The sequence below is a fragment of the Xyrauchen texanus genome, chromosome 6 (assembly GCF_025860055.1).
Source record: "Xyrauchen texanus isolate HMW12.3.18 chromosome 6, RBS_HiC_50CHRs, whole genome shotgun sequence".
Classification (NCBI taxonomy): Eukaryota; Metazoa; Chordata; class Actinopteri; order Cypriniformes; family Catostomidae; genus Xyrauchen; species Xyrauchen texanus.
The window spans coordinates 24,982,022-25,010,007 of record NC_068281.1 but is presented as its reverse complement, the minus strand read 5'-3'; the positions used below and the strand labels follow the sequence as shown (position 1 = coordinate 25,010,007).

Below are 27,986 nucleotides of genomic sequence, written 5' to 3'. Positions count from 1 at the left end.
GTAGCTTTTATACAATATGTCTTAAACTTGCATGTTTATCTAAAATCTCATCTGTGCAAAAACTGGCATTTCAAAGAGGTCACATAAATTGTGTCTTTATTGAAAAGCAAACACCTATACAACTGAAACTTGCACTATTTTAATAAGTCAGTTTCAAGGGATCTAAAAACCATGACAAAAAAAAAAATACAATAATAAAAATAAAACAATAGTTTTCATCTTGGAGTGCACCAGCCACTGTAGTTATTTTCTTTTCTGACACCCTGAACATCAAAGGAAGCTGTCAGCTCAATGACATTATAAAACACCCCACAGATTACCCTGGTCAATGTGAGTGAGCTCCAAAACGGAGGTGGTAAAGGGAATGTCTCCCACACTGATTTAAAGGAAAAATTTCAGGCACAAAAGACAATCCAGGCAAATTTTCATAACAGTCTCAGTGTTTGCTCTTTTTGGATTTCTTGTGAGAACGATGAGGCGATCGGGACAGAGATCGGGATTTCTTTGAGGATTTTTTGGGTGTTCTTGATTTGGACCTGCGTGACCTCTTGGGTGTTCTTGGTGGGGAAGGAGACCTACAAAAGAAGAAAACATGTTTTTATTTTTTATTACTTCTTCCAACAGGGAATAACTCCATAAACAAGCATATGACAAAACACCACAATATTTAAGAATTCAAGTTTATGCTATGACTATAAACAGATTAATCATAATTTTACCTTTTAGTTGACTTCCGGTTGCTGTCTCTTGGAGAGTCTCTGTAAGAAGATCGAGAGCTGTCCTTTGTGTACGATCTATCAGAGCGCTCTGATCGTGGTGAGGGCGACCTGCCACGTCTACTGCTACTACTTCGAGTGGGGCTGGGGGAGGGACTGTGCCTCCGTTTTCTGTGTGTGTGTGGAGGGGGGGAGGAGGGGCATGATTACGTTAAGAGTCAAACACACTGCAGCTCATAAGCTGTTCACATTCAACACTTTTACATAACTACTGTAATTTCATCATAGAAAAGAAGTATTTGTAAGTATTTCTGAAGATGCACAATCTTAAGAGGTAATAAAAGAGTAGAACATTTACAAAAGCACATGCCTCAACATTGAGATTTTTTCATTCATATGCTGAATGAGTTTTGGGTTCTTATGCATTTATCTTACTTTTCTTTTCTACTTGGTGTGGAGTCATCTTTGTCCTTCTCTTTGTGCGACACATCAGATTTGTCTTTGTCTTTTTGCTCCTTTTCTTTCTCTTTCTCCGTCTCCTTCTCCTGAACAATAAAAACCCAGTAGTTTCGACAATGGCAACAAAAATAGAGGAATGTGATTCTCAAACTATTTAGTTGATACCAACCCTCTGTAGTAATTTGTCCCGATAGAGCTCTACTTGTTCTTGAATAGTCTGTCCAGATTTTTTGGGTCGCTTCCCAGATTCAAGCTCATCTTGAAACTTCATGACTTTAAGCTACAACACAAGAAAATAAGGCAAATTATTTTTGCACATTGCTTTCAGTAATGTTAAAAGGATAGTTCAACCAAAAATGAGAAATCTCATCATTTACCCCTCATATCATCTCAGATGTTTATAACTTATTTCTTCTGCTGAACACAAAGATTTTTTAGAACAACATCTCAGCTCTGTAGGTCCTCACAATGCGAAGTGAATTCTGACAAAAACTTTGATGCATAAAAAAAAAAAAAAAAAGCACAAAGGCAGCATAAAATGAATCCATAAGACTCCGGTGGTTTAACTGTCTTCTGAAGCGATCCACTTGGGTTTGGTCGAGAATGGAACAAAATATATATACACAGTGCATCCTGGAAAGTATTCACAGCGCTTCACTTTTTCCACATTTTGTTATGTTACAGCCTAATATACAAAAATAATTTATATAAATTTGCAAAGATTTCAAACAAACTTCTTTCACGTTGTCATTATGAGGTATTGTTTGTAGAATTTTTAGGAAAATAATTAATTTAATCCATTTTGGAATAAGGCTGTAACATAACAAAATGTGGAAAAAGTGAAGCGCTGCGAATACTTTCCGGATGCACTGTATTTTTCACTATAAATCATGACATCTGCAGTCTCCTTGTCGATCATGATTTCAAACTCCATTACACTTCCTAGCATCACATTGCGCATGCATCAAGCACTAGGAATTGTACTAGAGGTTGAAATCATGATCGTGCCTTGGGAATAAGGCATTATATTTTAGTCTGTTCTCACCCAAAATCAATTTGATTGCTTCAGAAGACATGGATTAAACCACCAGAGTCTTTACTTTTAGGCTGCCTTTATATGCTTTTGGAGCATTAAAGTTTTGGTCACTTTTCACTTGCATTGTATTGACCTACAGAGCTCAGATTCTTCTAAAAATCTTCTTGTTCAGCTGCAGAAAAAAGGTCATACACATCTGGGATGGCATGAGGGTGAGTAAATAATTTGTTTTGGGTTAACTATTCCTTTACGCTTAAGGTTTAGTACATTCAGCTTAAGTATACCTCAATTTCTCGCAGTTTGGCACGTTTCTCCTCACTCATCTCAGAAAACTTTGCCGACTTTGAATCATATTCTTCTCTAATAGGATTAGAGTAAGATTGCTGTTCTGTGGAGCTGGAGCTCTTGAAAGAATCTTTGCTTTCAGATTCATGTGTTGTTCTATGACACAAAGTATGTAAAAGTGAGTTCAAAAATCCATGGCAGATAGCAGTTTGTGATACACAATCACAATCTTTTTTTCAAACCAATCCAGAAATTACCAATAGAGTATAAACCGCTAAAATAAAATTAGGAAAAAAATGAGAGCTAACAGATCATACCCATCTTTACATTTCTCTGATTCTTCGGGCAGATCAAAGATTTCCCATTTTGATGTGGTTACGGCTAAACAACAAAGTAAAATCATCTTTCTGGATTCATATACAGTATATGAAGCTGGAAACTGAGGTTTAAATAATGTGATCAATGTAATTTGAACCAACCTTGAGCCTCCAAAGCAGCACCATCTACTGCCTCCCATTTTGACGGTGCTAACTTAAAACCTGTTTTTTGCCCTGAGTGATCTACTGAAGAAAAGAAAAAAAAAGATTTATAATTCAAGTTTCTTTTAGAGTGTCTGCCACTACATTATCATCAACTTCTGCAAGTATGTCAATGTTGATGAGATTCTGTAAAGTACTTCCAAAACAAGAGTGTTATGTAAAATAATGAACAAATTGGGAAGTGACAGTATGATTAGTAATGAGTCATGAGAATGCTTACAAGGAACACCATCTAGATCATCATCTGCTCCCTTGATGGGCACTCCATCCAGATCATCGATTGGCGCTCCATCAATTGGTGCTCCATCGATGGGTGTGCCATCCACATCTTCCAGAGGAGCACCATCCAGCTCCTCCTCCACAATAGCAGCACCATCAATGTCCTCTGTTCTTTCTGGTTCCTAATTCAAATCGCATAATATGCTCAATCCTCCAGCCCATGAGTGCTACTCTGACTAATTAGAACAGCCAATAACTATTTGATGCCAAAAATTACAGTGACCAGAGCAAGAGAATCCAGAATGGGTGATATAATATATCCAAGCATCTATTCTTAATCTATGAATCAGAATAACTGAATCTGATTATTTCTACCAAACTAACCTCTGGCACTGGCTCTACAATCTCCTTCTCTGGATCGAGACTCACAAGCCCCAGGAAAATGTTCTGCAGTTTAATCAAGAAAGGATCAGGATACACTGCCCAGTCCTCCCATGCACGAAAACAGGACATTACACGTTGCTGTGGAGATGAGGAAAAGAAAAATAAACTCTAGACTGTGCATTCTGTCTGTGTTCGAAATCCATCTGATAAGAACGAGGAAACAGAAGTGTAACAAACTGGAAAGCACACCTTGAAATGCTCTGATTGTAAGTGGCCCTGTATTGTCTTGTAAGTTGCATTGAGGTCAGAAAATATCTGACTGAGTTTTATTTCAAAGCTGTAAAAGAATGGCAAGAGAAACATTATATAAACAGATGAACAAAAACTAAAACTTGAGTATGTACTTATTATGTATAAGAGGAAAAATTGAAAATGAGTACTGAAATCAAGCCACACTTACAATTTTCTGTAGTAAGAGGCATTAGCAACTTTTGCAGAGGAGTTATACAGAACGTCTGACACCAAATACAGTCTTGCAATCTAAAGGGGGGACAAAAGTGCACATGAATGAGAAAATGCATGCAGAAATATTAGTTTATCCTAATTTTGTTGCACAAGTCTAACCTTCTTTGGCAGAGGTGTTTTAAGTATGGACAGAGACTCAGCGATGCATTCCACAATCTCCTCGGCCGCATCTGCACGCATGAGGCAGAAGAGCATGGCCCCAGCTATGTCGCTCTTCCTCAGCGTGAGACCTCGCAGCATCTCCTCCAGTTTATCCCTCTCACTGCAATATAAAAGAACCCTAAGAACATACACCAAAAATCCTGGTAGCTCTATTCTTGCTGATGAGTTCATATCTCCATGGAAGGATCCAAGATTAGGAAAGCAAACAACATTTTGACACTGATACATACTTGTCTTTCAAAGCACCCTTCTTGCAGGTTTCTTCATCGGCATCATCATCATCATCATCTTCAAGTTCCACATCTTCAGGAGTGCCATGTAAATATGGGTTGAGAGGAGGTGGTCGCCAATGAGAGCCATTTTTAAACATTCTGAAGTCCTCCGTTTTCCATTTTGTAGGAGATTCGCCCTAGGAACGAACACATTTACCTTGATTTTTGGACACCAACAACTAAATTCCTGACAAGTAGGCAAAGATAAATATCACTAACCTGTAATATGGTGTATAACTTCCATCGATAGTAGACGTGAGCAGGACTTTGATTTTCAAATAAAAACCTGTTGAATCCGTGAAGACAAATGTTTGTTGTGAAACTTTTCTAAGAGTACATCTTCAACCAAGACAAGTAGAGATTGTGAAAATGTAAGACTTAAAGGGATAGTTCACCCAAAAATGTTACTTGCTTTATGTTGTTCCAACCCATAAGGATTGACTCAAACAGACATGTTAGTCATAATATTAGTGGCTGACACACTCAGTCGGCTTTCATTTCCATTGCATCTTTTTTTACATCCAAAAAAGTGAATTATGTCCCAAGCTAACATTCTGCCTAAAATCTCCTCTGATGTTCCATGGAACAAGGAAACTCGAGAGTTTGTGACAACATGAAGGTTGAAAAATGATGACAGAACTGTAATTTTTGGGTGGACTGCCCCTTTAAGATTTAAAGCACTGAATTTGTTGCAAATGTTTTGAGTTGGAAAGAAAACAGGTACAATAAAAAGCATGCCTTTAACTCACCGGTAGAGCGAATTGTTGATCTCTTTGTTCATGATCATAGCCTCAAACAAGGGTCCCTCACGCACCACAAACTCGATCATTCGATGGATGAGAGAGAGCAAATTCCTACGAGAAAAACACAGTTAAAGCGAAACAGATTCAGCGCCATCACAAGCCACATCTAAACAGCTCCTACTGCTTCAGTATAACATCTGATGAAATATGAAATATTTTTGGCACTGCTATCCATAAGTCAATAGACATGTTCTTTTGAGCTTTTAAGATTTAAAACTGACTGGCAGTGTGGCCAATTTTAACAAAACTTAAGAGTCTCAGCCATAGCATTCTTCCCTCATAACTTCTACTTCTAGTCACCATTTGTGAGGCAAAGTGTCAATTCTTCATATTTTCTTTGTTAACAAACAAGTGTGGATGAGAGGGACAAATAACCATGTAATCACTTCTAGAGTCAGTTAAGGGATAGGGACAATAATAGGGTTCCAGAGCTGGCTCGTGAAGTGGCCGATAAATCAACAGATGATGTTTCTCAAATGTACTGAAACACAAATCACAAGTATTGGAGCCGATCATACCAATGTGAGGCAATCATTCTGTATACTTTCCCCATTCCATCCAGTGACGCTTTTCTGGTCCCTCGCAGCTGCAGACAGTTCAACTTCTGCTGCTCACCAAGGCCAATGTCAAAGGTCACTGAGACTATGGGGGATTGGGTGTCGATTTTGAACCATGCTACTGTGGTAGTTTAAGTGAGCAATAGCCAGAGGTGTGGTCTGTGTGTAACTGAGACTAAGTGAATGTGTAATAAGTGCATTCTTTAATGTTTCAGTTGGTAAATTAGTAGTAGAGGAATGGATCACATCAGAGCAAATGTCAGTCAAACCCTTAGCAACATTCTTAAGGCGCGAGTATACTTCAGTTTTCGCATTCATGTTCATATTCACTCGTGGTCAAAAGAGTATACTTTCAAAAGCTGAACACTCAACAATCCAACACATTAAGTATACCCAAGGCTTTGATGTGGTAGTTCACCCAAGCATGAAAATTGTGGCATCATTTACTCAGCGTCATGTTGTTCCAAACACAAATGACATTCATTCTTCTGTGGAACATAAAAGGAGATGTTAGGCAAAAAGCTTGTTTCAGTCACTATTGTCTTTCATTAAAATTAAAGTGAGTGGTGCTTGAGGCTTACATTCTGCCTACAAACTCCTTTTGTGTTCCACAGAAGTAGTCAGTCAGTCAGTCATACGGGTTTATAACAACACTATGATAAGTGAAAACAGAACTTTCAATTTTGGATGCAATATTACATCTCACTATCAAACTGTCAAGCATGCCTTAACATTGACACCTAAAATACACATACAATATTGATTCATAATGTCCACAGAAATAATAAACTCACAGAATTACCTCCTTAAAAAAAGAAAACAACTTATTTACAAAGAATTCCTAATGAATTTCTCAATTTAAATTCTCAATTTACTGACCCTCATGCCATGTTCTTCAGCAGATCACAATGATTTTTAGAAGGATATCTCACCTATGTTGGTCCATACAATGCAAGTGAATGGGGGCAAAACCTTTAAGCTCCAAAAAGCACATAAAGACTGCATAAAAGTAATCAATATGACTTCAGTGGTTTAATCCATATCTTCTGAAACCATCTAATCTATTTTGGGTGTCCCTTGCAGTCTCTAGGCACGATCATTATTTCAAGCTCGATTACACTTTCTAGTGCTTGATGTATGCGCAGAGTGCTAGATGGTGCTAGGAAGTGTAATCGAGTTTGAAATCCAACTGGACCACTTCAGCAGACTTTGATTTACCAACTGGAGTCTTGTGGATAAATTTATGCTGCTTTTATTTTATTTATTGATGCTTTTTTGGGCTTTAAATTTTGCACACCATTCACTAGCATTGTGTGGACCTACAGAGCTGCGATATTCTTTTAAAAATTGTTGTTTGTGTTCTGCAGAAGAATGAAAGACATACGCATCTTGGATGGCATGAGGGTGAGAAAATGAGAATTTTCATTTTTGGGTGAACTTTTCTTTTAATTTCACTATCTGAGCAGTATGACACAAACCCTTTGTAGATAAATGCAATGTGTGTATACAGCTGATGTACTAGATTTTCATGCAAGGCCTCAACTTTTGCTCACCCAAACCAGCCTCTGGTAGCGTGCGTATATCCAATGTTTCAAACTACAGAGATGGGGATAAGTTCTCTACATTTCATAAGAATTTGGAAAAAAAGAAAAACATGTACCTTTCTGTTGGGATAACCACTTTGACTATGGCTTGCGACAGAGTCTGGATATGAAGTCACATCAAATAATAAACATAGAATATATGTGAGTATTGTTAAAAAGAAACAAGCATAACACTAAATGCAACATATACTCCTACAAAAACAGATGTGTTCTACAGTGTCAGTTTTAAAACTTGACAGAACACATTCCTTAGAGAAAGAGGCACTGAAATGCTACACCATCTGAATCAACAATATAATTTTTTTTCATTCTAGGTTCTCTTTACATGTCTCTAAATATCCTTTTTTTTTTACAAAAAAACTAAACATTGCAACAATCAGACAGTATCAAAAAGAAGCACAGTTCATCCTAACTAGACTTTGGAAAACACCATGGCCTATAAAATGATTTGTCCAAAGAATATTCTACACTCAAAAACACTTACCAGTACAATCAGCATGGTACATATTTAATTGATATAATGATTTAGTAACAAAAGTTGCTAAATTTTGTAAAATTACAAGTCTAAAGCAAAATACTTTAGTATAAAGGAGAATAAAACTAAAGTATTTAAGCCTACACCTCTTTCAAAAACATTACAAAAAGAAACTTATTTCCCCTAAGTTTTTGACCATGCTAACCGAAATCTTTTTGTCCCACGTATGCCAAGTTACCTTCTCAAACTCGTCTTTGCTTTTTGGCGGGGGAGGCATAGAAGCACTGGGGTTCTTCAGTCTCTCTTTGGGCTGGGCATTGAAAGGCAGTCCAGAGGGTGGAGGCGGTAGAGTGTGCTCCATCATAGAAGGTGGAATGTATATTGGGTGTGGTGGAATTGGTACACCTTTACCCCATCCCAGTTTCATTTCAAAATTCATTAACATTTTGCCTGAAATGGACAGCATTTGCTTAAGTAGTCATAGATTTCAAAAGGGGCAACAGTAAGTCCTAAGGGATACCAATAAATATATAGACAGATAAATGAACAGACAGAAAGATTAGATAGATAGATTTACCATTTAAATTTTTAAGTGCACGTTCAGCATCTCTCCTCGTCATGAACGCAACAAAGCCACAGTTCCTCTCTCTGGCCCTCTCTTCATCAGTCCTGGGCCACATGATTTTCACACTGGCTAATGGACCATAGCGACCAAATTCCTGACATAGCATCTCCTCGTTCATCTGTAATATTAAAGAGTATTTTTTAGGATGAAACATGATGGGGTTCCGTAAAATTCTGTAAAAAAAAAAGCTTTAGTTACCTGTGGATTTATGTTCCCCAAATAAAGATTTGTAGTTGTTGGATCACCAACATCATGTGAGCCAGGAGCGGACTCATCCAAAACTGAAAAACAAAACAACAGCACTGAATAATCACCACACTTTTTATAATTTGTCCTCCATGATGTGTTACATATACACCAAAATGGTCATTTAATTGCATTACACAGTATATAAAACAAAATTACCACTGGACGGACGGTTTCTTCGTGAAGAACCATCCGCTAAAAGAAGCAGAGAAGCAGTGTGAATTTTGTTTCCTTGATTAAAGAATAAGCTGCTGAATTGTGGGAGTGGCCATGATATGCGGGTCGAGTCTGACTCCATGAAAAAACAGAGGGGACTTTTTTTAGTGGGAAAAAAATATACAAAGAAAGAACTTACAGGATCGTCTTCCTTCCATCGTGGAAAGAGGCTCAAAACGACTGACACGGCCCTTCAACTTGTGACGTTCATCACGCTCTTCCTGTATTCTACAAAAACAACGGAGGATACCATTTAATTTCATATTAAAGGGCAAAGTGTTTGTTAAATATTCAAAAGGCAAATAACACCAACTGTTTGAGTTCTTCTTTGAAGAGTTCAAGGTTGCTCTTTTTCTTTTCCTTTTCTCCCTTCTTCGATGTCTAAGTAATATAATTGGAAAATATTGGGTAACAGGATGAAAAAAAAAAATTGTGAAATATAAATTAAACAAATAATAAATAAATAAATAAAACAGGAATAAAAAAAGAACATACATTGTGTTTGTCTAGTTCAAACTGTGCTGGAGTTTCCAAAGGTAAAACACTTTTTGTCTCCAAAATTCTTGACTTCGGTTTGTAAAGCTTTCCTTTCTTATCATCGACTGCCACTTCCTCTGTAAGGGAAAAAGCAGTTAAAATAAAAGTACGTAAAAATATTTATCCATCTTGCAGTACTATTGTAAATGTCAAATTAACCTTGTTCCTATATAGATTTATTTATATTCATATATGTGTGCATCCATGGCATTTGTTTTTCTATTGTTTTAATCTACAAAATGAACACACACTTTGGCCAGGAAACACATAAGGAGACAATAAAGGTGTCTTTACACAGCTGAAATAAAAGGATCATTGACCCAAAAATGAAAATTCTCTCATCATTTACTCCCCCTCATGCCATCCTCGATGTGTATGACTTTCTTCTGCTGAACAAAAACGAAGATTTTTTAGGAGAATATTTCAGCTCTGTAGATCCTCATAATGAAAATGAATAGGTGCCAAAATTATGAAGCCCCAAAATCCACATAAGGGCAACATAAAAGTATTCCAGACAACGCTGGTGGTTAAATCCATGTCTTCTGATGCGATATAATAGGTGTGGGTTAGAAACAGATCAATATTTAAGTCCTTTTTCCATCACCTTCTCCTTCAGTTTTTGGTGAGTCGCATTCTCTGTGCATATCACCCCTACTGGGCAGGGAGCAGTATTTATGATAAAAATAACTTTTATATTAATCTGTTTCTTAACCACACCTATAATATAGTGTCTGAACACATGGATGTAACCATTGGAGCCATATGGATTACTTTTATGCTCCTTTATGTGGATTTTTAAGCTCCAAATTTTGACACCAATTCACTTGAACTGTACGGACCTACAGAGCTGAAATATTCTTCTAGAAATCTTTGCTTGAGAATGGAGAGGAGTTCCATAGCCACCGTTATTACAACTAACTAGCTGGTAGCCTGCTACTCAAGAGGACTGCGCTAATTTTAAAATTCCATTAACAGAAATAAAGGATCCAAAGGAAATCACACATTTTGCATTTCTGAGCTTTCATCGCATCTGTACTGTGTGAAGAAGATAAATTGATTTCTAGATTACTACAACTTTTTCCTGGGATGACAGATATAAATAACCAGATGTTTATCGAGAGTGGGTAATTTAACTTTATTATACACTAAACTGTCATTAAATCTAGTTCACATGAGGGAAGAATTGCATGCCTGATACTGCATAGTTAACTTGCATCAAGACATCATTTTTAAGTCAATGAGTGAGTATTTCAGTACAGGCATTTATGCAGAGTTATAAAAGCTTTATTGTAAAAGATTGTTGATAAATAGGTTTATAGTGCATTTTCAACATGTTGTACACTGAGTTCAACATGAACTCCATGGTTCAAGCATGCTTTCACTATCTTGTCTCTCCTCTCCTTCCGGCTGCAGCACGAAGCACCTCATGCCCCTAATGAGCACAGTTTAAACTGTAAGCTGAAGACACGAGCTGCGTCCAAAAACTGGAAAATGCTGCCTTTAGAGGCTGTATAAATATATATGAAATAAGGTGCTTTTTAAACTGTTAAGATAGTTCCATTCAACCAAAAACACTGTTGTGTAACCCATTAACAAAAGGGCAGCTGCCAACATTTTCCGATGCAGCCAGTTATTATAAAACAGCCCTAAACAATAAAGGTGTAGCTGATCCCGGTGATCTCTGTCGGTGGTGTAATTTTGTTGTTGCTATTGAAATGTGCGTGCAAATAACGTCAGAAAAATTGTCGATAATAGATGACGTCACTATGGTAGTTCCTTTGTGAATGTGAATGTAACAGGGTGTGAATGTGAAATGCAACAGGGTGAATGCAAAAGTCTCCGTTCCTCGTAAGAGTTCTCATCTAGACTGTTACAGAGGGAAAAGTACCAGGACTGTAGGTGGGAAAGGGCCTTTAGACTGACTTTTTAGCGCCTACTCCAGGGTAGGTACTTCTACCCCAGAAGGATTGTGGGAGATCCTGAAGCCTGTGATTGGTCAAACACAAAGCAATGAGACTCTGCAGCTGTCATGAGTAAACAAACTGTAGCTGCTATCCTGCTTTTTAGAGGACTATGCTAATTTTCCAATTCCCTTAACAGAAATAATATAAAACCAACAATGTATAAGAATATCAAGAGGGGTGAGCAGATGCGTTTTGTGTTTATCGCATCTGTACTGTGTGACAATACAGAAAATAGAGGGATTTCTGGATTACTACATTGTTTTGTTTTTTTCTGGGATAACAGACATAAATAAAAATATGTTTATTGTAAGAGGGTAAATAAGATCTATTATAAACTTAACTGTCATAAAATCTAATTTACATGTGGGAAGTGTTGCATGCCTGTTACTGTGTAGTTAACCTGCATTAAGACATCTTTAGGTCAAAGCATTTAATGTAAAAGATCGTGTTGATGAATAGGTTTATAGTGCATTTTCAACATGTTTTCCACCGAGTTCAGTTTGTGCTGCACGGTTATAACAGGCTGCTCGCCTCATCTCTTACTGCAGCTTCAGGGACACCACAAGCAGACACCGCTCACACACCCAGTTTAAAAACTATGACTGCATGATAACTGAAAGAAATACTGCCTTTGGAGTGTGTATAAGGAGGTAGAATAAAAATAAGGTAACTGTTATGAAACCAGTTTCCTTAGGAGTTCCATTCATTAAAAAATATTATTAATTATGTAAATTAATACGTTTTCGGATGCAGCCACAGTTTGTTTAAAATTGCCCTTACAAAAGTGTAGCTCCAATCCTGGCATGTTCAATCATTGTTGTTGATTTTGTTGTTGCTCTTTAAATTGCATGTGCAAACAACGTCAGAAGAAAAATGGTTGACACAAGATGTCACTACACGTCCCAACATTTATGCCACCTCAGTGCAGCATTAAACAGTCTGTGTAAACACACCTTTTCTTGTTATTTTGCAGTTCAAAGCTAGCTTTACATTAACCTAATGGCCACTGCAGCAACACCCAGATGATTAACTTACCTTTTGTGGCATTGGCAATGCCACCACGGACAAAAGTCTTAACTTTTCCTTCACCTCCCTCAAAGGCAGCAAGAAATTCCTCGTAGATCTCTGCAGCTGCCCTTTCATCCTCCTTTGAAAAATCATAGAATGCTTTAGTAATTTAGCAATATAAATGTTAATATTAGTTCATAAACCTATGAGCATTAAAAAGATGTATCAATTAAAATTGTGTGTGTGTTCTCTGCATTGATAATACTGTTGAAAACTATCTGTAACAGGCACTAGGGCTGCACAATTAATCGAAATGAAATCAAAACCGCGATATGACCTTTTGCGATTATTAAATCGCAAAGGCTGCGATTTAATTAAATAAATAAATAGTCTGCTCCCTTCAAAGTTTATTTGCGCTGCTCAGTCCGGTCTATATTAAACTAGCGCATTGTTACAGTGTTTTCAGAGCAGTTCTGTGCTCCACAAATCTCTCTCATGCTTAGAGTAACAGAAGTGCTCTGAGTTCGGTTCCATTTGCTTATGTGCGCTAAAAGCTTTATTTACACTAAACTGGAGCGTCCCGCGTGAAGCGTTTTTTATTATTATCTGTCGTAGCAGCGTCTCAATCTCCGCAAGGCACAGGTATCATATTAATATCGCAGAATACGATGGGATATAATTCAAACGTCTTTATTAAATGATTGCTGAGCAAACAGCATTAACAGTAACACCTGTAGAGTTCAGAAACACTGTTTACCTCACGAGAGAGAGCGTGTCGCACTTATTACACTCCCCGCAGAAACAAGTGAAAGCGGAACTAATATTAACAACATCCCAAAAATATGTTATTACACCAATGGGTTATCAGTTCAACTTCAGTTTGACATTAAGCCTCATTCTTTAGGACTATCTTAAATACAGTAAAGAATAGTTTGTATAAGCCTACTAGTTTAAGGCCTAGAATAAAGAGTAATATTTATATATTGTGTATACTGAATTATTCAATCAATCAATATAATTTTTGACAGCAAAAACTAGGCATCAGCTATGGTTTTACCAACAGGGAAATGTAGTTAACAGTGACATTGAGCTTACATAAAACCAGTTTTGACAGCTGCTAATAAAAAGTTAAATGATCAGTATCGATTGATGAGATGAAAATCGGAGATCCGTATCGGATGTTAAAATCCTGATTGGAGCATCCCTAATATTCAAGTTGACCTTTTCAAAAACTAATGATGATGATTAGTGTGCTGAGATCCTGTCACAAAATGGATAAAAACAGGTACACGGTGGATAGTAACAATTGGATATGAAGAAGACTGTTTCACTGTTTATATATTTATTTGTTTGTGGTTGAACTGAAAAAAGGTTTGTTTGGTTCTTTTTAAGAGGGCTCAAATGTGAAACCCCAGTAGCCTTTTTGCAGTTGAACATGTGGAAAACATTACCATCACAATCGCAGTTCAAATCGCAATATTTTTCAAAATAATCGCAATATGACCTTTTTGTCCAAATCGTGCAGCCCTAACAGGCACTGTCATTTGTACTATTGAACCCATACTCCAGGACCAGATTTTGCAAAAGGAAAAAAAACTCATGACACTACATGGAGCTAAAACATTGCACAGATATAAATATATGTACAGATGCATAAAGCACTAGCACTAGTAAATGCTATCGTATCAGTTTAACCGAGGAATGAAAAGATAGTTTCTATTCAATCAATCAATACTGCTTTATGAATGACTCAACCCAGTAATAATTAACATTGTGTACTACTTACCTTCTTCTTAAGTTCATCCTGCTCTTTCTTACTTAGTGTTCTTTTTGCAACTGCCATCTTGCCGATACTAAATGCCTTCAACTTACTTTCTAACAAAGCCTGCATGAAAATAAGAAAATAATCCATTAACACAAGTCATACTTGACATTACTTCACACACCTGCATAATCTTGCCAATGTAAATTACATTTGTTAACATTATAAGGACTACTAACAAAATACAACAACAAAAATAAACAACATACTAAGAAGCAGAGAAAACAAGAATCAATCTATAGCATCATTTTTATTTCACCTGAACTTGAATTTGAAAAAGCTTATGAATTCATGATCTTGAAGAAAAAAAAAAAAAGTGTAATTTTATGCTATCGAAGATTTTTGCTGTTAATTTGAAATATCTGAAAAAATTGTTAATTCACCAAAAAAAAAAAGAAATCTTTATTATTCAAGTGGAGGATTTCATGTCGTGAAATACGGGTCTCAATATTCAGGTTGTTGAATCTGGGTTGAAAAATTTGAGGATGATATCAGGGAATACAAAGAACAGCTAACGAGCGAGCCTCAATGTAATCCACATCTCTATTGGACAATCGTAAAGCAATGGAAACATCTAAAACATCATTTTAAACTACTGTGACAAAAACATTGTGAAAAAACTAAAAAGGTTTACTTTAGGGATACTTATGTTTCATTAATGTGGTTTGAAGAAAAGATCAACTTGAACCACAGTAAATTGGATCCTTTACCTAATAGCAAGTTTCATCAAGAACCTAATTTCCTTCATTTCCAATTTCATCTGAGCAAAGAACATTTACTAGTGGAAATGAATAAATCAAACTAACTCATTTTAACTGCAAGCCTGCAAAATAAATATAATGAAATCTAATTTTAATAGTCGTATTAGCAGAAGTATTAAATAATAAATCTAAATATAAAAATACATATTTCTATACATCTGTTAAATGGTTAAGATTGGAAATGGTTGAACATTTATATAACTAATATATAAAAATAAATTAATCATTACACCAAGGTCATATGAATCTGGTAGATAGCTACCTCTTGTTGTTACTGTAAATAAGTCAATCCAAAATATTTATAATAATTACATTTCACTTTCTCTTGCACATTTGTGGTAGTGGTGAATGAAAATATATTGAACTCTGTATGTACAACACACATTCTGTACCTTATCGTTTACGTTACCAGTCTGGATTGCTTGATACATGCCCTCTCAATTTTAATTATTTTTATAAAATGCTGGATAGTCTAATCTCATATTTATTACATATGTAGACTACTGATGATTTGTCAGCATCTTATTTATTATTTTCAGGCACATAATGTTACTATACAGATCTGGTCTCAAATGATACTTTACAGGAGTGTTCTGTATTATGTGCATTTGTATTGTACCCCTTACTAAAATCAGACAGCAGTATCCAGTTATAGTTTTTTTGTCTTGCATGTAATGCATGTGTGAAAGGTCAAAATAGAGAAGTGGTCATTACACGAGTCATTTAACCTTAAATGTCAGTAATTCTGTTCCTCATATTTCCTTTTAAGTATTAACAACAACAACAATAAAATAATTAAACAGAGGCCAATATAACAAAAGTATTTTGCCATTTCCTGAAGATATTATTAATCAGGAATTATATTAATTTATTTTCTTTTAAGACACTCAATTTGTACATGTACCAAAAAATAAAATGGTAATGCATGAGTAAATAAACCCGTTTCATGTGACATTACTCTATGACCAGGTTGTGAACAAAATTCTGTTTACTTTCAGACATTGTGCTGCACTGTGGTATGCCACAAAAGTAGGGCTTCCCCCTAATAGTCAACCAAATGATAATCGATGAGAAGAGTCTTGGTCAACCAAGTTTTGATTGGTCTGTTGGTTGCAGAAAAAACTAATTAAAAACTCCACAGGTGGCGGCGAAGTCACGCAGTCAGTGACAGACAGCCATGATCATAAGCACAGCTGGTCTATGCAGTAATTATTTATTCATGTTCAAACTGACCAGCACCGGTATTACAGCTGGTTGGATGGTAGGTGGTACTATGGGGTAATTTTCGTTTAGCAATATCCTCCACAATAATGCAAGGCAGCTTGATTTCAAACTTTGAACATAATTTATTTTAATTAAAATAATCAAATGAAACTGGAAAAAAATTAAGTGCAATTAAAATGTGTATAGATGAACTTTTTGAAAAGATGTCTTTACAACAGTTGTAAAGGGCAACATCTCTCTGGCAAAGGACATCTGTGCATTCTCAACCGATCGGGTATTTCGTTGTCTGGGAAAATACATTGTGTGTGATAAATTAGTTCTGTTCCCTCCTTCACGATTTTATATATATATATATATATATATCTCCATCCATCCAAGTACATTGTGCATGTCCGCAAATTATTTGCAATATTACTTTGATAATAGCCAAATAGTAATAATAAAATACATTAATGGGAAAACAAGCCAAATACCGTCTCGACATCAAAGGCATCAGCTATCGCCAATCACTCTGACAATCGTCAATCCCCGAGATAGTCTGTTGGCACAACTCTGTGCATTTCTCTCTATAAATTAATAGAACATTCAGACAGCCTCCTGGCTGGTTTTTCCAAAACATTCAGGATCATTAGCATTTTGCCGGTGTCGCTGCTGCTCGCTTCAAGCGTGCCCTTGTAAAATGTATATTTGAAAGGCTCATTATTACGGTTTAGTATTTCTCTGTAATGTAGAACTTCTAACATTCATTCTCACCCCTGGAACTCAAACCATTTTCCGATGCCCCCCCCCCAAAAATATATATTTATGTAATTAAATTAATATCATAAACGTGTGACAACTAGTCAACTAATGGCTTAAACTAACGACTACTACAGTAGTGGCCAAAATATTGGCACCCATGGTAAATATGAGCAAAGGCAGCTGTGAAAAAAAGAAACTGCATTGTTTATCCTTTGGATCTTTCCTTGAAAAAATGTACAAAAATCTAACCTTTTAATTTAAGTAAACAATTCAAACAGGGGAAATATCTAATTATTATTAGAGATATTGAGGTTTCCATAAAAAGCTGTATAACCAAAATTTGTCACGTGCCATAACACAAAGACAGCTGTCGTGGTTAAAGTAAAATACAAATAAAAACTGGTGGTTTTGCAATACCATACACAGAGTAGGGCTGGGTTAAACGATTCTTTTTTAAACGATTAATCTAGTGATTATTTTTTCGATGCATCGATTAATCTAACGATTCATTTTTCCAGTCCGATTCGATTTCGATTAGATTATCTCCTCATTAATTGACTAATAGCAATTTATACATGTTGATTTACATATCTGAATGAAAAAAAAAATGAATTCCTTAACATTGCAATATATGTTTATTGTTCTTAAAATCCCAAAATAAAAGACTATACAAGTGCAAAGTAATGCATTCTTAGTCAGAGGTAGCATTGCTTGAAAACACATAGGCCTAGCTTACTGAAAAAAAGTGCATCTTGTAATTCTTCTTTCAGAATAAAATAATGCTAGACATCAAGTTGTTGTTGTCTAGCATTCAATAAAAAATAAAAAGGTCACCCAGCCACCCTTTCTTAGAGCTATTGAAAGAATACAATAACTATTGTAAACTTGGGGGCTTTAAGCTAATACAGAAAGTGCTTTTCCAACAAAAAATAAATGATGAAAATAAACATTCAGAATTCAACATTTATGTTGAACATACTGAAAAAAAAAGCATCTTCATTCACATGCAAAGAACAACTTACACTGACACTTTCCTTTCACCTTAAGAATACTGTGTGCGTGTGTGTGTGTGTGCGCGTGCGGTGCCTCTTAAGGTGCTGGTGCATTGCCGTGGTGCTAGAATGGAAGGCCATCTCCATTTTGCAAAGACGACATATCACGGAATTGTTTCCTTTCATTTAAAGGAATTCCCATACTTTAGAGGAACGAGTGCCTTGCACTTCTGATAGTCTGAGGAGCCACTCGTGTTGCTACTACTCTCCGGCGCCGCCATCTTTGTTTTGGGTCTGAGGAATCGACGCGCATATTTTGGGTTGACGTATTTTCATGCGTTGTCCCAGCCCTAACAGAGGTAATAACTTATGTTTTTTTTTTGCATAATCAAAAATGGTCATGCAACCTGTGCTAGACCAATTGAGATCGGACTGCCCCATTATTATATTCAAATAGTCTTTGATTTAATCACAAAACTCTCACATTACATTAGGCTAATGGCAGCATACTTTAATATGGTATAGAAATTAAGATGATGATATCATATAATTTTTTATCATAGCAATATTTTGTTAGTACCGGTATACCGCACAACCCTAATTTATCGATAGTTTTAGTTGTTGCTTAGGAGACCTGGCTGGAGTCACTCAGCATGCACTGGATTCGAACTCGCGACTCCAGGGGATGGTAGTCTATGTCTTTTCTCACTGAGCTACTCTATAACATTTTTGTTTTATTCTATAAAGCATTGACATTTTCAAAAAAATATTGTAATTTAGAGCATTTATTTGATGAAAATGACATGAAAAAAAAGTGTTAGCATACCTCAAATAATGCAAAGAAAAAAAGTTATTCATTTTAAACAACACAATACTACATGTTTTAACTGAGGAGTACAGAAAACAATATTTGGTGGAATAACCCTGATTTTCAATCACAGCTTTCATGCGTCTTGGCATGCTCTATACCAGTCTTTCACATTACTATCGGGTAACTTTATGCCACTCCTGGCGCAAAAATTCAAGCAGCTCGGCTTTGTTTGATGGCCTGTGGCCATCGATCTTCCTCTTGATCACATTCCAGAGGTTTTCAACAGGGTTCAGGTCTGGAGATTGGGCTGGCCATGACAGTCTTGATCTGGTGGTCCTCCATCCACAACTTGATTGACCTGGCTGTGTGGCATGGAGCATTGTCCTGCTGGAAAATCCAATCCTCAGAGTTGGGGATCATTGTCTGAGCAAAACCAAGCAAGTTTTCTTCCAGTATAACGTGGCTTGATACATGCATCCCTCATAAAAGACAAATCTGCCCGATTCCAGCCTTGCTGAAACACCCCCAGATCATCACGATCCGCCACCAAATTTCAAAGTGGGTGCCACGTACAAGGTTAACCTGGATGAAAACGTTCTTCCTTCTGCTCTGACAATGTTCCCCAACTCTGATGATTGTTTTTTCCAGCAGGACAATAGGGCGGGGCGATATGTAAAACTTATTTTATCAATAAGTTAAATCAATAATTTTTTGTCAGTGAATCTCATTTCTTTATTGTTGTTGCTTTAAAAATGTAAATAAAGTATTGAAACATAAGACACTTCTAAACTCAAATGGCACTTTAAACAGGAAAAAAAAAAAAGTGTTACCCAGCATCAATGAGAAAGATTGGTAGAGAGCATGGCAATACGTATGAATGCTGTGATTGAAAATCAGGTTTATTCCACCAAGTATTGATTTCCAAACTCTTCCCAAGTTAAAACATTAGTATTGGAATGTTTAAAAATTATATGAACTTTCAAGGTCAGAAAACACTTTTTTTGACCAGTTGTCATTTTCAGCAAATAAATGCCCTAAATGACAATATATTTATTAGGCATTTGGGAAAAATGTTGCCAGTAATTTATAGAATAAAACAAATGAGTTCATTTTACTCAAACACATACCCACAAATAGTAAATCCAGAGAAACTGATAATTTTGCAGTGGTCTCAAATGTTTTGATCTTTTCCACATCTTTTACATCTATGGGTGTTGGGACGCATACACACTACAGCCTCACGTGTGAGCCGCATCTCTGGGCATAACCAGGGTAAACTAGCGTTTTTCCTTGATGCCTAAACACAGCCAATCACTGGCACTTTTAGATTTGGGCACATCTAGCATACTACATGCTTAATGACAGTGACGAGATTAACCCCTTAGGTATCGAAATTTGAAAATGTATTTCAGGCGCACCGTTCCCAAGACGAAGTGCGCTCCGAAACAGAACGCAACGAGACAAGCAAAGCATAGGCTACTTTGGGTTTCATGTGCGCGTCTAAACGATCAACTATACACAAAAATATTTCAAAACGATCGGCTTGGAGATTCACTTAAACACATTTTATGTCTTAAATGGACGTAGTTATGGAAATAGTTGGGAGAAAATATGGTGCATCAGGAGCCTATTAGATCTGCACTCGGTTTTAAAGGGGAAGCAGTCTAATAAACATGCTGACGATTGAGCCATTACTGCGAATCAAACAACAAAAGGCAAAGAGAAAATCACTTACAGCTCTTGAATGAATAACTTCTGCTTTAATAAGCATTAATCTATGATAAACTATGCAGTGTTATTTTACAATTGATTACTTTATTAGATTTCCTGAACAGTAATGTTAGTAGACCTTACTGAAATTAAATCACTGTGCCTATATAATGTTTATCTTTGGGTAATTGTTTATCTATTGTTTAATATATATATATAACAAAAAGAACCGTTAAGAATACCGGATCGATAAGCAGTATCGGTAAGAGTAGTAATACCATTAAAACCTAACGATCCCCATCCCTAGTTATGCCTGTGCTTCTCTTGGATGCTCTGAATATTGGATTACGTGTCTGGATTGCTGCTTAATTAAAGCTGCATTTGGATCTCAACCTTCGTGTCTCGGAACAGTTCGTAACACCTGCTTCGTTTATTTAATATATTTGTTAAACATTATTTATACAATATGTTTTTACATTATACATTTTTAATTTAAGTGTACAAGTGCAGATTGGTCAAGTGTTCAATAAATGTATTTGTTGAGAAATTTTGACTAAAGTAGTTATTTGTTTTACATTTTATCTTTCAAATAAAAGGTTCAAATAAGAGGTTAAAAACAAGCACATATCGGCCAAAATAAATCTGCAGCATTTATCGGCCATTGGCTGACCCGGATTTCAAAAGATGAAAAAACCCTTATCGGTCGACCTCTAATGTAGACACACACACACACACACACACACACACACACACACACACACACACACACACACACAAAAGTTTGGATATATACAGATTTTGCTCTTACGGAAAGTAATAGATACTGTTACGTTCCCTCTCCAGTCTAGGGTATTTTAAAGAGGGAGTAACAAATAAAAATTAATCACCAAAAAAAGTTTTATTCACCAAAGTGGCATTCAACGGATCACAGAAAAATATTACAATTTGAAAAAAAAAATCAGAACTTAAACTACATCAAAGAGTTCTCATAAAAAATACTCCATGTGTAGCAATGACAGCTTTGCAGATCCTTGGCATTCTAGCTGTCAGTTTAGATACTCAGGTGACATTTCACCCCATGCTTCCCATAGCACTTGCCATAGATGTGGCTGTCTTGTCAGGCATTTCTCACACACCTTACCATCTAGCTGATCCCACAAAAGCTCAATGTGGTTAAGATCCATAACACTCTTTACCAGTTATCTGTTGTCCAATGTCTGTGTTTCTTTGCCCACTCTAACCTTTTCTTTTTGTGTTTCAAAAGTGGCTTTTCCTTTACAATTCTTCCTATAAGGCCTGCATCCTTGAGCCTTCTCTTTACTGTTGTACATGAAACTGGGAATGAATAATTCAATGAAGCTGTCAGCTGAGGACATGTGAGGATCTATTTCCCAAACTAGAGACTCTGATGTACTTATCCTCTTGTTTAGTTGTACATCTGGCCAGCCAAATCTCTTTTTGTCCTTGTTAGTCAGTTGTCCTTTGTCTTTGAAGACTGTAGTGGACACCTTGTATGAAATCTAGAGATGTCCCTATCAATCGGCCACTAATCAAAATCGGACGATATTAGTCTTAAATCTGTGATCGGCGATCGTGCCTAGATTTAGGGCTGATCTTTTTTGCAGCATGCAGGCAATCACACATACACACTGCTCCTCTAATGAATGAGTGCTTTCTCAGCCCTTGAAGCATGACAGAATGGCCTATGGAGGGTGAGTTGTTTTAGGCACCGACCGAATTGCCTCTAAACAATCAAGTATCAAAAAATGTATTGTTGTTCAGTACAATATTTCGATACCTAAGGGGTTAATCTTGTCAACATCAGTGATAAGCATGTAGTATGCTAGATGTGCCCAACAAAGTGCTGGTTATTGGCTGTGTTTAGGCATCAAGGAAAAACACTAGTTTACACCAGTTATGCCCAGAGACACAGCTCGCACGTGAGGCTGTAGTGTGTATGCGTCCCAACACCCATAGATGAAAAACAGTGGTGGCTCAGCAGTTAAGGCTCTGGTTACTGACCGAATGGGGGTAGGGATGCACCGAAATGAAAATTCTGGGCCGAAACCGAAAATCCAGGATGCACTTGGCCGAAAACCGAAACCGAAACTTTTACCTATTTAAAAAAAAAAAATTAATCAATAAAAATTAATTAATCTGAATTGAAAAACTACAAACCAATAAAATAATCACACTTTTATTGAAAGTAACACCAAAATTGGACAAAAAATATATTAAAACTATATTAAATATTATTCTTTCAGTTCTGTAAAAATCAAATTTTACAGATTTTATTAACAATTATCCAAATAATGTAAAGTTTTAGAAAACTATTATATGCAAAACAACAGTCAAGTAATGAACTTAGCTAGCATCTTTCAAAAAGTTTAAATATGCAACAGTAATTTTAATTAAAACAAAAAGGCAGAACACAGAATGGCAGAGGGCCTCTATTCCACTGATCTATAACTATAATATATAATTATATATATAGATCAGTGCTCTATTCTGTTTATGTAAACGTATGCACACTTTAAGTGAACATTATTGTGCAAAACAGCAGTAATTGAACTAAATCCAAAGGCAACTGTAAACGACAGATGTATCCTCAAGTGAAGAACAAGTGTAATGTAATTGCTTTACACATCATATTGGACCGCTTTCTATTTAAGTACAAGTGACAGGTTTCTCTTCAAGAACAAAAGTTGCTAAACTTTCTGACAGTCTCTCCTGTCAGAAAGCTCATCAAGAACATGAGATGCTGCACTGAACAGTCTCTCACTCTCTGTGCTGGTGCTTGGGCAGATAAATACCTGTGCGCAATCCGCGCAAGCAAAGGAAAGCGGTCTTTGTTTATGCGCCCGTAGTCAAGGGGATTGTCGCTTCTGGCGTAGTTCAGATAAATACGTCTCAAGTTGTGGTGTAGCTGTGCTAGTTGTGACATTTTCCTGTAAAATCTCTTGCTGTACTCTGTATATATATATCTTGAAAGTTCTGCTGAATAAACACTGCAGATCGCAAATTTGATGTCCTTATCAGAAACTTTGAAGAATTTCCACACCGCTGACATGATCGGCCTTTGTTTGGTAGCGCTGTGATAAGGGCTAGATCGATCCAGAGTGAAAACTGAGCACTGAGGGGCGGGGCGAGGAGGTATATATTTTCGGCTCATATTTTCGGCCTTTTTTCTCTTTCGGCCGAAAACAGAAAGTGCCATTTTCGGCCGAAAATTTTCGGCGGCCGAAATTTCGGTGCATCCCTAGTCGGGGGTTCAAGCCCCAGCACTGCCAGGATACCACTGTTTGGCCCTTTACCCTATCTGCTCCAGAGGCTGAAACAGCTTAGTTTGAATATGCGAAAAGAACTGCATTTCATTGGCTCTGTACCTGTACTCTGCACAATGACAATAAAGTTGAATCTTAATCAACAGCGCACAAGATAATTGCTGCCAAGACCGGAAGCATGACAAATCTTTTAAAGCATTTGACAGTGCAATAAACTTGAGCGCACACCAGGTGTGGTAGTGGACATAAGACAAAGAAGCAGCGCATATACACTCACCTAAAGGATTATTAGGAACACCATACTAATACTGTGTTTGACCCCCTTTCGCCTTCAGAACTGCCTTAATTCTACGTGGCATTGATTCAACAAGGTGCTGAAAGCATTCTTTAGAAATGTTGGCCCATATTGATAGGATAGCATCTTGCCGTTGATGGAGATTTGTGGGATGCACATCCAGGGCACGAAGCTCCCGTTCCACCACATCCCAAAGATGCTCTATTGGGTTGAGATCTAGTGGCTGTGGGGGCCATTTTAGTACAGTGAACTCATTGTCATGTTCAAGAAACCAATTTGAAATTATTCGAGCTTTGTGACATGGTGCATTATCCTGCTGGAAGTAGCCATCAGAGGATGGGTACATGGTGGCCATAAAGGGATGGACATGGTCAGAAACAATGCTCAGGTAGGCCGTGGCATTTAAACGATGCCCAGTTGGCACTAAGGGGCCTAAAGTGTGCCAAGAAAACATCCCCCACACCATTACACCACCACCACCAGCCTGCACAGTGGTAACAAGGCATGATGGATCCATGTTCTCATTCTGTTAAACGCCAAATTCTGACTCTACCATCTGAATGTCTCAACAGAAATCGAGACTCATCAGACCAGGCAACATTTTTCCAGTCTTCAACTGTCCAATTTTAGTGAGCTCTTGCAAATTGTAGCCTCTTTTTCCTATTTGTAGTGGAGATGAGTGGTACCCGGTGGGGTCTTCTGCAGTTGTAGCCCATCCGCCTCAAGGTTGTGCATGTTGTGGCTTCACAAAATGCTTTGCTGCATACCTCGGTTGTAACGAGTGGTTATTTCAGGCAAAGTTGCTCTTCTATCAGCTTGAATCAGTCGGCCCATTCTCCTCTGACCTCTAGCATCAACAAGGCATTTTCGCCCACAGGACTGCCGCATACTGGATGTTTTTCCCTTTTCACACCATTCTTTGTAAACCCTAGAAATGGTTGTGCGTGAAAATTCCAGTAACTGAGCAGATTGTGAAATACTCAGACCGGCCCGTCTGGCACCAACAACCATGCCACACTCAAAATTGCTTAAATCACCTTTCTTTCCCATTCTGACATTCAGTTTGGAGTTCAGGAGATTGTCTTGACCAGGACCACACCCCTAAATGCATTGAAGCAACTGCCATGTGATTGGTTGATAAGATAATTGCATTAATGAGAAATTGAACAGGTGTTCCTAATAATCCTTTAGGTGTGTGTACAACAGGCGGGTGTTTCAAACAAATAGACAGAGTGCAGCTAAGCGTCTTCAAAACGGAACTTCAACTTAACACGCATATTAAAACCGTGATGTTATGGCGTCTCCTGTTAAACCAATTTTGCGATTTGAAAATAGACGGTTCTGACGGTCACTAAAAAAAATGGGTGCGCGCTTACCAAGATTACCACAGTAACCTGGAAGAACAACAAATAAACGAACGTTGTTGTGCACATTCTTTCATTGGTAGGGCAGCGAATTTTCACATAATGACAAAATTAAGCATTGTAGTTTGATTATGCCATCTTTTGTACATTTTGTAACAGATTATTTTATAACAGCATATAATAATTAATAACCGATACACTGGAACAAAAAGACGAAATGCAGCAGCCAAAGTCGTTTGCCAGACATGTTATATATAAAGTTATGTACATCATTGTCCCTAGAGTACTCAAGTGGGCAAAATGACCAAAATGCCCATCCCTAGTCATTACATTGCTTAACAAGATTGTCAGAGACGACATCTAAGCAAAAGACGACAGGTAATGTAATTACTTTATATTGTATGAAACTATGGCTTAACTTGCCAAGTAAACGGTTACAGTGGAATCATTATTAACATTGGTGCAGCAGATGGTTTTTACATTTTTGCCATAGCATATGATCTTATTGATTGAGAATCCCTCCGTTTTACTTAACAGATCTTCCAAACAGCCGCGATCTTCCAAACTGAGTCATGAGGGGTCATATATCCCCTTACAGAACAAAACAATGCACAAAATAATATGAACAGATAACAGTTAAAGAAAAGCTAACAAAGTTGGCATATATAACAACACACTGAGATCAGATGCAGAGGACACAGGCGATTCAATGTTTATCACGAGCGTTACTGCCCAGATTAGTTAGCTGGCTGGTCGGTGTCCAAAACATCATTGATCCATCCACTGTTGCTTTTGCTTATGCCCGTCTTATGATCCCTGTACTACATTAAGTGCCTTTCAATTTGTTTATGATTGGTCAATTGACCGATCGAAGGCGGCGTGCATCATGTACTGTATCTTCATTCTTGTGGTGTATTTTCCCTTTGATCTCTCAAGTTTATCTCGGATCTTCGTAAATACCATATCGCAAGTAGAGCTCTCGTTTCGTCGTGTTACCTGAATGGTGGAAAAGGGCTATCTGATATACTTCCCACGAAATAAAAAAAATTAACGGGTGTGATATCATTTAGAACTAAATCTGGCCAAAAAGAATGTGCTTTTGCGTTCATTTCGGTGGTTCGTAACAGCTCGCTTTTCGGCTGCTAAACACATTCTTACTGCCATTGGTCCACGTCATCGGTAGGTGTGACCTGGAGCTCCACCTACATTGAGGCCGATGGCTAATTATTTTTTGTTAGTCTACAAAAGGAATCAAATCTTCTCAAACACTCAAGTGCCCATTCACTCACATGCCATCTGCAGCAAAAGCCATTCACACATCTGTCTAAAGATATGCCTCTATAATCGTTGTTTTATCTTGTTCTGTGGAATCGTATCAGTGTCATAATAAATTACAATAACAAGAGTGTAACTAGCGCATATTATGACCACGTGTAGTATGTTATTAGCATCATAAAATCAAGTGGTTAAAAACTGCTTATTTTACTGACCTCATGTGAATTCTACTCAGAATGAGCCATTACGTCTTTGATAAATTTTTACGGTTTTAAATGTAAATTCCTCATGTTAAAACGTACTTCTAAACGCCTCCCACATCGGTGTGGCGGGTGGGTGTCTGAATGTTCGGAAACATACCGTTGCTTGGCTGTTTAGAACTTCCTTTTAACCCTGAACGAACAACTTCAACGTTAGTATTTGGAGGCCTTTATTGCAGACACGGTTCACGTTGCTAATGATTTTAGCTAGCGATATCATAACCATGTTAACTCTTCTAGCTCTATGAAAACTAATACATTCAACCAACTATGGACATATGCACACATAATATTATTTTAATATTAGCTAAACGAAATGCAGCCATGATACAAAACTATAACGTCCAGTCAACATAAATAGGGTTTCTTCAGGTCCATATTAGCTTTCCCAGCCAACAATAAACACACGCCAACTTATTTCGTTCCCTATGGCCGTGTCAACAATATGTAATCGAAACAAATAAACAGGATCACATGTAGCATACACTGCAGTCAGATTTGAATCCGTTAAATGTTTTATTATTGAAAATATGTGCAGCCGCCGGAATTCTCGCTAACAACACTGCTAGCGAGTTAGAGTCTCAGCCGAGAAGCTTGAAGAGCTAATCATCCTGTCACAAAACAGCACACTACTGACTCAAACACAAAATGACTGCACTTTAATCTTCGTAAGCATGACTTAAGCGTAGTGATATGAAATTAAAATGTGCTCAAATACCTTGGAGTTGGCTTTCTGCGCCCCACCTGGCGTTTTGTCGGCCATTTTGCCCAACACTGTGCTGCGTGAAGCGCGTTCACACTGAGGACGGGGGGGG

The 27,986-nt window shown here is 37.2% G+C and overlaps 1 protein-coding gene across 4 annotated transcripts; it reads right to left on the bottom strand.

Moving 5' to 3' along the window:
- Nucleotides 1–61: 61 nt before the first annotated feature.
- LOC127645233 (U2 snRNP-associated SURP motif-containing protein-like) lies at nucleotides 62–27,957 on the bottom strand. 4 transcript variants are annotated; one of them, XM_052128781.1, is made up of 26 exons: nucleotides 27,890–27,957; nucleotides 14,419–14,517; nucleotides 12,660–12,771; nucleotides 9,619–9,737; nucleotides 9,437–9,504; nucleotides 9,263–9,351; nucleotides 9,067–9,102; nucleotides 8,860–8,942; nucleotides 8,614–8,779; nucleotides 8,275–8,486; nucleotides 7,618–7,661; nucleotides 5,347–5,451; nucleotides 4,817–4,883; nucleotides 4,556–4,734; nucleotides 4,263–4,425; nucleotides 4,099–4,178; nucleotides 3,888–3,975; nucleotides 3,639–3,776; nucleotides 3,256–3,436; nucleotides 2,976–3,059; nucleotides 2,814–2,877; nucleotides 2,496–2,652; nucleotides 1,345–1,455; nucleotides 1,152–1,261; nucleotides 720–887; nucleotides 62–575 (listed from the first exon to the last, which is right to left on the bottom strand). In XM_052128781.1, the coding sequence occupies exons 1-26, from the start codon at nucleotides 27,932–27,934 to the stop codon at nucleotides 437–439; spliced, it is 2,907 nt and encodes a 968-aa protein (XP_051984741.1). In that variant the 5' UTR covers nucleotides 27,935–27,957; the 3' UTR covers nucleotides 62–436. The 4 variants fall into 4 exon arrangements, with proteins under 4 accessions (XP_051984741.1, XP_051984742.1, XP_051984743.1 ...); XM_052128782.1 differs by having other exon boundaries at nucleotides 2,976–3,056; XM_052128783.1 differs by lacking the exon at nucleotides 9,067–9,102.
- Between the last annotated feature and the right edge of the window lie 29 nt (nucleotides 27,958–27,986).

Coding starts and splice junctions, on each gene's coding strand:
- LOC127645233 (XM_052128781.1), bottom strand. CDS start 27,934: ATGGCCGACAAAACGCCAGGTGGGGCGCAGAAAGCCAACTCCAAG. Junction 3,777..3,887: donor TACAATCAGAGCATTTCAAG/GTGTGCTTTCCA, acceptor TCATCTCCACAG/CAACGTGTAATGTCCTGTTT. Junction 1,262..1,344: donor GGGACAAATTACTACAGAGG/GTTGGTATCAAC, acceptor TTTATTGTTCAG/GAGAAGGAGACGGAGAAAGA.